We start from the raw sequence: 10,000 nt of genomic DNA on the forward strand, positions 1-10,000 counted from the left end.
AGTCCTCACTACAGCCCTTACACATTATCTCAAAGATCCATCTTCTCTTTGTAGCGTTCTTATCGCTCTTATTTATATTTCTTATTCTGGTTGTCTGTATCTCTCTCTCTTTCTGTAGTCCTCTCTGCCCTCTGCTATGGTTAAACCACATTGCTTGGACGTGTGGTTGAGCTTGAGCTCAATATATAAAATATAAAAATATATTATATTTTAATAAGCAAAGGAACCAGAGTCAGCAGGGGACATTATGAAGACATGAAGAGCTTTGTTTTATCATTACTGCTCGAGCCCAGCGCAGCGCGATGCCACAGGGGCAGTGTTTCTGTGTATGTCTTTGTGCGTGTGCAAAACGTGAGAGATTTCCTGGTCCCAATCAGAGCTTTCCATCTTGCCATCTTCTCATCGGGATCTTAACCGGGCCGGGCTATGTGTCCTTCCGAAGAGAGACGCAGTTTCGGTAAAAGTGGGAACTGCAGCCAAGTTTTGATGTAACACTGGACTCGCTGTAGCCCAACATCCCCGCGGGTAGTAGGATCCAGAGCCGCCAGCCTGCAGCCAGACGATGACGCGCGCCCTTGGCCTGCCTCAGAGAGGTCATCGGCGCCGGAGAAGGTCATAGCTCAGAGACGGCAGGCAAGGAAGTGGAGCAACTTGGTCGGACGGACCCGGTTAGCGCGCCAGTTAGCACGGCGGCTAGTGATCGTAGGAGATGGTTTGCTCTGATTTGCCAGGATTTGACAGTGACACCGTTGCCCAGCTCACATGTATGTACACATATACACCCAGCACCCATGTTATTAGAGGGTCCTTTATTAGCAGCCCATGGTAGGTGCCTAGTTAGACACTGTAGCTCAGGTGATTCAGTGCGCATTAGCCACCCTCTGACCTTTCATCCACAGTCAGTTTTTGACCACAGGTCAGCTGCTGGCTGGAACATTTTGGATGGCAGACCATTCTCAGCGTGTGAAAAGCTTCACCACTGCTGTGTCAGATACACTCATGCCATCCACTGCCACGGCACCGCCGCATCACGGTCACACTGTTACACTGTGTTGAGAAGGGTCCATCAAATCCTGTCCAGTCAGCAGAGGCTCTTGGGGTCAGAAACGGACCAGCGATGAACGGTGCAGATGGCATAACCTGTATGGAAAAGCGCGGGATTCATCTGGACACGTATACACACATGACAGGTACACGTAATGGAGTCACCAGGGAATGTAAGCGAAGGGTGAGTCGTTTCTAATAAAGTGGGTGATGAGTGTATATGTAGACAGACATTTGCATATACTTTTGTCTATACTTCAGAAAGCTCCTCCTGATGAACTCCTGAGATTATCACAAACCATAATCTGCTTTCTCCCTCACCTCTGTTTTCTCCGCAGGTTACATAGAGGCAGCTGTCATTCCCATCGGAGCGCGGCGAATCAAAGTCGTGGAGGACAAGCCGTCCCACAGCTTCCTGGGTAACTGTTCAACTGGTTGTCATTACAACCATACCCCCCACCTCCCAACCCAACACACACACACACACACACACACACACACATACACGGGGCTCATGACGAGTTCCTGAGGAACGTGGATCCTGCCAGAGGAGAACATGAGGAACGTGGAGCGCCTTTGTCATTACCCTGTGACAGATGTCTTGTCTGCAGAAGGGAGAATTAGTGGCGACAGCCTTAGAGCACTGTTCTGAGATCAGTACTAACAAGTTTGCTCCGCCACTAAAGCAATTAAACAACTAGCAAAGCTGGTCTGCAATTGGCCTGTGAATGTTGAATGCAGTAACATGATTTGGTTTGGGAATGTCTGTATAGGTTAAACTCCTCAGATCAGACGGATGACTCACAGGCTTTGGCCGCAATCCCCAGCCTTAAAAGTACACTCAGCTTCCAGCAGTGAAGTCTATTGTGTTTCTGGTAAAGAATCATTTATCACACAGTTAATGGAGTCTCGTGGTCCAGTGCCTTTGCTAGAAGGAAACTATCTCAGGTCGCCTCAGTCCACCAGTAGCTCTGGGAGTGGGTGCTTTGCACTCTGAGATGGTTAGGTGGCTTTTCCGTTTGGGACCATCCACTTACACCTAAAAAGGTGCATCGAGGGGTAGTGGTAGCTCAGTGGTTAAGGTACATGACTTGTAATTGGAAGGTTGATGATTCAAGCCCCACCACTGCCAAGTTGCCACTGTTGGGCCCCTGAGCAAGGCCCTTAACCCTCAAGTTGCTTGAATTGTAAGTTGCTTTGGATAAAAGTGTTAGCTAAATGCCATAAATGTAAAAAAGGTGCATTGTGAGCATGGCCACTCATCCAACAAGAACCTGACTGTTTGTTCTGGTTGAAATGGTCTTGGCTGTCACCTAAATGCAGGAGAGGTAGGGACTGACTTGTGTGCTGTGAGCTGGTGACATGCATGTGTCTGCTCAGTCTGGCTTCTGAAATGAAAGGACACACAATAGCTTTGTTTTTGTTTAGAATGTGCCAAAAGGGCTGGAAGCAACATGAAAGCCAATCCCTACCTTTAGAGAGGAGAACATCTGTTCTTCAAGGCATGCGAGCACACAGCCACGAACAAACAGCACTTTCTGTTGCATGCTGCGCGGGCAACTACAGTTCTCTCATTTCTGCTCGCCCGAGATTTCTCCTGCAGCTTGAAATGAAAAGAGATTCAACTCCATCTGGGGCTTTTGATCAAAGCTGGTTCACAAGAAGAGCCACAAAGGGTTAAGACAGCCGTTAGGAGTGGCATTAGCACTCCTTGCTTAGCTTGTGACGTTTAAGGTCGCGCTTGGATGGCTGCATTTGAAACCCTCTCCTTTTACTCAGACAGGAGGACTGGTTCTGTAGCCATGACCGTGTTTCTCCTGATGCCAAGAAATCAAGACTAATATAATAGTGGCCTTCATGGCTTAACACAAAGAACTGGGAGTCTGCCTTGGCTGTTTTTGCATTAGAAGGATGAGATAAAAAATACAGCAAAAACATGGTTTCTGAGAGTACATCATGTGTTGCAGAATCGTCATTACTTTTGTACTGCTAATGACTGACAGACGTTCTGGATCTGTGTAAAGTTAACATGTACAAATGCTTAAGGACATTAATTTTCTGTACTTTTTGGCTTTGTATGTATATTTTCCTATATGTCCCACACCACTATAGCCCCATAATCCATTTCTTGTTGACCATTGCAGCTTTGAAAGATTCAAGCAAGAGATCCATAAACAATGACTGGAAAATTGAGCTGCCCGGGGAGTTTGAGCTCGCCGGCACCACCGTCCGCTACGTTCGGAGGGGGCTATGGGAGAAGATGTCTGCCAAGGGACCGACGAAGAGTCCTCTCCACCTCATGGTAAAACCATTAGGTCTTAGACTGCGACTCTGGGGAACACTGCTCTCTCTTTGAACTGGCCTACGTTCTTTCACACATATGTTCATCCTTTTATGAAAGCAGCAAATTTGTAACGTCAAGTGCTATATATTTATGACTGACAAGTGTGTAAATTTATGAAGTTTTGAGGTTTTACACAGTTGTAGGGTTTGCTATGGCTATTTATTTTGTTAAAAGCCTTTGTGACTTTATCGAGAATGGCAGAATAGTTTCCCATGACCCGAGAGGCTTGTGATATGTTCAAAATGGGCGAAGCATGCCACTTTGTCTTTGGAAAGCACTCTGCTTTCTTAATCCAGAGTAAACACACCAAGTCACTGGGAAACAGCATGCATCAATCACATAGTATGCATTGATAACACGCATGTTTGGTAGACCTGGACCTCGAACCTGCATGACCCTGGAATAGCTTTTCTTTGCCCTGTTCTCCTGAGACAGATCTTTGCCTGACATCATCATGACATCGTACGTTGTGCTAGGCCCTCCAGGTTTTGGTGGCGCATCGTATGAAACCCAATCCCCTTAACACCTTGTTCCGGTTATGATTTTTTTTCCCGAAGCTCTTTAGGGACATGCAAGATGCATTCAACACTGCTCCCTACAGTCAAAAGGATTTCTCCAGGAACAGGGTCTGTGAAGTCAGAGGAGTTTGCAGGAGCCACGGCGAGAGCTCCCAATTAACCTAATAAAGAAACGAAGAAGACTTGAGGAGATGCCAGACTCTGCGCAGCCCCCTCGGATCACAGATGCTTAACTTCAAACGGCTCCAGTGTTATCATCCCTCTCTCCGGTGTTTTAGCTAAATTATTGAGGAGCTCCAGGGCTCTTGGCGAGGCCGTGATGCAGACCCTTCTGGCCTTAAATGTTGCCAAGTGCTTCAAACGTGGAGCTGTAGGCATTTTAAATGTAAATGCATCGTGCATGTACAACACCCCATAATAGTTTGAAATAAGACAAGCTTATTACTCAGCACCTGTTAAAGAGCCTTAATACTGGGTGAACAATGTGTAGGTGCTTTTTTTTGTTCGAGGTTTAACTTACACGGATGCTTGCTGTGTTTTGGCGAACTCTGCTAAGGCTTGTCGCCACCTTTTGACCCAACTTTCTTTATCGGTTTATGTAGCGTGAATGGCACGTGTTATGCAATGGTTTTCTACATGCAGACAAAGTGGGGTTAGAGCATAAGGTAGTAGGTAACACTGTAGAATTCCCAATAATTGCCAGCTTAATAGGGCTTGTAAAATCAACTTTGCTCAGGCAGTTTCTTTCAGAGTTGCCGAAGCCGACATGAAATAGCGTTTCTTTGTGCAGTTCTAGTCATCCGAACGGTGCGTTCAGATATTCAGCTGTCAGACGTCAGTAATATTGAAGTCCAAGGCTAAAGAGGGTGCATTGGATAAAAGATTTCATGTGTGTGTTTGTGTGTATGCTTGTTTAAAGATCACACACCCAGCCTTAGCATCCACAGCTCTGACCCTGAATGGTGAGCACCGCTGCAGTCTTGCTCTCGTCTGGATGTGCCGGCTGGGCATGTGGCGATTATGACATCACTGCCTGATTGTGATTATCTCTGCTGACCGCAATCACTTGGTCTGACCGCGATCATTTGCTCTGACCGCAATTATTTTCCATATTAATTTGATTTCAGATGCATGAAACACAATGCGAATTTGGTGCATGTCACTGCAAAAAATGTGTTGAGACAAAACGCACTGAACATTAGCTCATCAGTTGTTGTTTTTTTTTTGTTTGTTTTTTTTTAATTTCAGCGTGCATACAGGAATCCAATCAAACGCACTCTTCCTTGACCTTAAACGTGTAGCTCAGCATTTGACGCCTGAAATTTGCTCCGGTTTTGCACTGGCACATCAAGGCTAAGGAGTAATGAAAGATCAAGCGTATTATTTCATTTTGTTCAAGCTTCCAGCCACCTTGTCCTTCCTGACACTCTCGCCAACCTCGCTGAATTATTAGGTGATTTCACACGGCTTGCTTATGTATATGTATGAAAATGGACATTATCCAGACTTCTGATGGCTGCTGTTAAGTGGAGATTAATCTCGAAAATGAACTAATTTCCATGAATTTACATCAACCATGTTTTCATAATGCCAGGTAATCTTACACATTATTTTACAGGTTGTTTAAAATATGTGCAGCAGAAGTGAACCCTTCCTGCAAAACATGCCACGAAATGATTCTGAAATTATTACAAGCATACAAATTTATTATAATTTCACCGTTCAATAAATTGACGTTCTTCATCCTAAGTGTTGTGTGTATGTTATTATAGTATTTGTAAGCATACAGGCATACTGTAATAGTGAGATAAAAAAAAAAAAGACAAATCATTAGTCATAATGATTTGTATGACAATTAATCGTCAGCTAAAATGTCATGATCGTGTCAGGTCTAGCGCCAGCAGCCAGAGTCTAATGCTGTTACCGGGTTCGGGATTATTGAAGACGGATGAAGGTTCTCTCTCGTCCTCTTCCCTTTGGCAACCTGGCAGCAATACATGTCAGTCTCTTCACTCTTTGCACTCTGGAGTCTGTTAAGTTGATTGCCCCGCAAGTCTGTCTGTTGAGGAATTGACAATCAATTGGGGTGCGTTTAAGCACTTCCTGAAGTTATAGACTTAATCATTCAGCACTTCGTTACCTTGGTACCCTGGTGCTTTCGAGGTTCGTGAGTACTTCCCAGAGTTCTCTGGGACACTGCAAATATATTCTCCCCCTTTTTGGGATGTCAGTCATCAGAGAGAGAAATGCTTTGTCATGTAGCGTGCTTCCCTGTGACAGGCATCTGTCATGGCTTTTTGGGAATGTCATTCCTCAAGCTTTTTTGTTTTTTAGGAAAAAGAAAGTACAGTAGTACTGATTCTACCAAAATAGATCTGTTTGGTGACACTGTTTAGCAAATAGTGGAGGCTCCATTTCTTCATCCATTATCCAATCATCCATTTCTTCATCCATTATCCAATCATCCATTTCTTCATCCATTATCCAATCATCCATTTCTTCATGCAGAGAAAAAGTTTCCCAGCATGCCAGCTTGTCCCCTTCTTTCCCCGTCACCCTTAGTCCGTCCGTCCCTTCCCGCACTGATTCTGCGTCTGTGGCACGCCGCCCGTGTCTGATCTGCCTCCAAGGTCCTGCTGTTCCATGACCAGACGTACGGGATCCACTACGAGTACACGGTGTCTCTGAACCAGAGCCAGGAGAGCAAGGCTGAGGTGCAGAGGGAGCCCGAGCGCCTCTACCTCTGGACCCACCGCACCTGGGAGAGCTGCAGCATGCAGTGTGGGGGAGGTCAGTGCAAGAATGCCTGTCCGTGGGTATGTTCACGCTGTACACACACGCACACACACACACGCACGCACACACACACACACACACACACACACACACACATGCACTGAGTGATCACATTATTAGGTAATCCACAGGTGTGCCTAAATTGGAATCTACTAATCCTGGATCAAGTAGTGGTGTGGCAAGGCGTACATAGAACGCCATAACCAAGTGGCTGGCGTAGTGTACAGAAACATCTGTGCTGAGTACGGGCTAGACTATGTTATATGTCTGAGGTCTAAGTGGGATATACCAACATGTAGACTATGTTATATGTCCGAGGTCTAAGTGGGATATACCAACATGTAGACTATGTTATATGTCCGAGGTCTAAATGGGATATACCAACATCTAGACTATGTTATATGTCCGAGGTCTAAGTGGGATATACCAACATCTAGACTATGTTATATGTCCGAGGTCTAAGTGGGATATACCAACATCTAGACTATGTTATATGTCCGAGGTCTAAGTGGGATATACCAACATCTAGACTATGTTATATGTCCGAGGTCTAAGTGGGATATACCAACATCTAGACTATGTTATATGTCTGAGGTCTAAGTGGGATATACCAACATCTAGACTATGTTATATGTCCGAGGTCTAAGTGGGATATACCAACATCTAGACTATGTTATATGTCCGAGGTCTAAATGGGATATACCAACATCTAGACTATGTTATATGTCCGAGGTCTAAGTGGGATATACCAACATCTGGACTATGTTATATGTCTGAGGTCTAAGTGGGATATACTAATATCTAGACTACGTTATATGTCTGAGGTCTGAGTGGAATATACCAACATCTAGACTACGTTATATGTCTGAGGTCTAAGTGGGATATACCAACATCTAGACTGTACCCCACTCAGACCTTAGACATATAACATATATGTCTTAGATATATATGTGTTTTATATATGCTTTATACATATGTCTTATATGTCTTATACATATGTCTTATATATGTCTTAGACATAACAAAGGTGGTGGAAAATGACTGTGCTAAGATCCTGTGGGACTTCCAGATACAGACAGACAAGATGGTAACCAACCAGACATAGTAGTGATGGACAAACAGCAGTGGGGGGCTGTAGTAATCCCAAGTGATAGCAGCATCAGGAAAAAGGAACACGAGAAGCTTGAGGAATACCAAGGGCTGAAGGAAGAGGCAGAAAAGATGTGGAGAGTGAAGGCAACTGTGGTTCCCGTGGTAATCAGAGCACTAGGGGCTGTGACCCTAAACTGTAACCTGGGAGAATGGCTCCAGCAGATCCCAGGAACAACGTCCAAGATCTTTACCCAGAAGAGTGCAGTCCTGGGAACAGGGAACAGCTAAGATACTACGCAGGCCCCTTAAACTCCCAGGGAGGATCCGAGAGGAGCCGAGCTAAGATACCACACAGGACTCTGCATAGTGGGGAATTTTATATATAAAATAACTATACTTATCCTAAGTTAAAAAGCAGGTACTAATGAAAGCCTAAATTAAATAAATGCTTAAATAAAAGCTCAGTGGTTAAGGTATTTGAGTAATCAGAAGGTTGCCAGTTCAAGCCCCACCACTGCCAAGTTGCCACTGTTGGGCCCCTGAGCAAGACCCTTAACCCTCAATTGCTCAGATTGTACTCAGTCATAATTGTAAGTCACTTAGGATAAAAGTGGCAGCTAAATGCCATAAACATAAGGAGCTCCAAATCTTTGATGCATAATAGCGACAGTCTGCTTCACAAGCCTTTCTGTAATTCACTCTTAGTAATTTAACACTTGACAACCTTCAAGCCTGATTTGGAGCACGGTGTGTCAGGCATTCGGAAAAGTACGAAGGTGCTACGCCAAGAGTTTTAAACACCAGTAAAGGAACCTTAAGACCCGTGGTAGGAGAAACAGGCCGCCAGGCAGACATGATGTGCTCTGGCTGTACGTGTCTGAGTGAGTTGTGGTGTCTGTGGTGGTAAATATTACAGTAGTCAAGCCATGAAAAAAATGACACGATGCCTCGGCATCTTAGCATCGTGCAATGTGAGGATGGGTCTAGCGAAATAAGTTTTTGGTTTTTTTTAGTGATATGATCAATATGAGATTTAACTGTTAATATCAAAGAATTTTTAAAAATGTATTGTTGGTAGTGGATTTTTTTCAGTTTTCAACAATTCTGCATCCTGGATAGACAGGTTGTCCGCTTATTTCTGGGCAGTGGTACCATCTGGCCCTATAGATATAGATAATTTCGTATCATCTGCATAGCAATGAAAGCTGACACCCTGCTGACTTTGGGGGAGGGGTTCTTGATTAGTCGAAAGTCTGTCCGGTTGTTTTTATTGCGTCTGCTCTGAGTTGGACCGGATCGGGTGGGCTGCAGATTGGTTGGGGATTTAATTGACTTGGAGGAAGAGCTGAATGCAGGTCCGCTCGCCAGCTGTATGGCCATGGGGCAACACAACCGCTCTATTGAATCTGACAGCCTGGGCTTGGAAGAATAATACAGCAATTCCATTTGTGAGTGGGAGGGGTTATTGCCAGAGCCTTAACAACATGAGACAGACCCGCTATGTTTTAAGAAGGGGATCAACACAGGCTAAAGAGGATTTTTTTTTTTAAAGCCCCAGAATTTTACAAATGCATTTTAAGAGGTCCGGTGCAGTAGCATGGGTCATCTCTACCTTCACCCAACATGATTAGATGTAGATTAGATGCGGTTGATCTCTCCTGACTCAAGCATCTACTGAGAGATGAAATTCGGGAGCATAACAAAGAAATCCTGCTGACACCTACAGTATTTCCCAGTGAACAAGCCAAAGCAATATATCGCTTTATCTGGAACGTTCCAGGAGAGCTTGAAAGAATAGATGTGTCATTTATGAGCAGCCTCCCGTGTGTGCCACTTGTCTTGCTCAGTTGTTTATTTGTGCCATGACTTTCATTATTGAAACGGGTAATTATTATCCTGCAGATTTGTTGTTTCTTTTACTTCACAGTCTAGGTAGAAAAAAACCTCAGAATGTTCACAGCGTTGCCTGAAACAAGAACACACACCTAAACACCTTGTCCAATTGAAAATTCTACAAAGTACTTAGGAAACAAGCCATCATATGGAAGATAGAGATTCCCTGTTCAAAGCGCGAGTCAGGAACTACCGAACAGGGCCGAGGCCGTCCAGGATTTCATCGGGTTAGGTTAACGGAGACGGTGACAAAGAGATTGGGGTGCGTGCAGGTTTTAGGAGATGCCGATATGCAGCTTGGTAAGTCTGCTGT

General features: G+C 44.6%; 1 protein-coding gene across 5 annotated transcripts in view; it reads left to right on the top strand.

The window, feature by feature from the left end:
- The window catches only part of adamts17 (ADAM metallopeptidase with thrombospondin type 1 motif, 17), an 83,856-nt gene that overhangs the window by 52,510 nt on the left and 21,346 nt on the right, over positions 1–10,000 (top strand). For all 5 annotated transcript variants that reach the window (XM_081710024.1, XM_035525689.2, XM_035525697.2 and 2 more), the window contains 3 exons: positions 1,383–1,463; positions 3,189–3,346; positions 6,537–6,696. In XM_081710024.1, the coding sequence (XP_081566150.1) occupies positions 1,383–1,463; positions 3,189–3,346; positions 6,537–6,696 (399 nt within the window). The remainder of the gene's footprint in view (positions 1–1,382; positions 1,464–3,188; positions 3,347–6,536; positions 6,697–10,000) is intronic.

Source organism: Electrophorus electricus, chromosome 3 (genome assembly GCF_041902795.1).
Source record: "Electrophorus electricus isolate QZ-2024a chromosome 3, ASM4190279v1, whole genome shotgun sequence".
Classification (NCBI taxonomy): Eukaryota; Metazoa; Chordata; class Actinopteri; order Gymnotiformes; family Gymnotidae; genus Electrophorus; species Electrophorus electricus.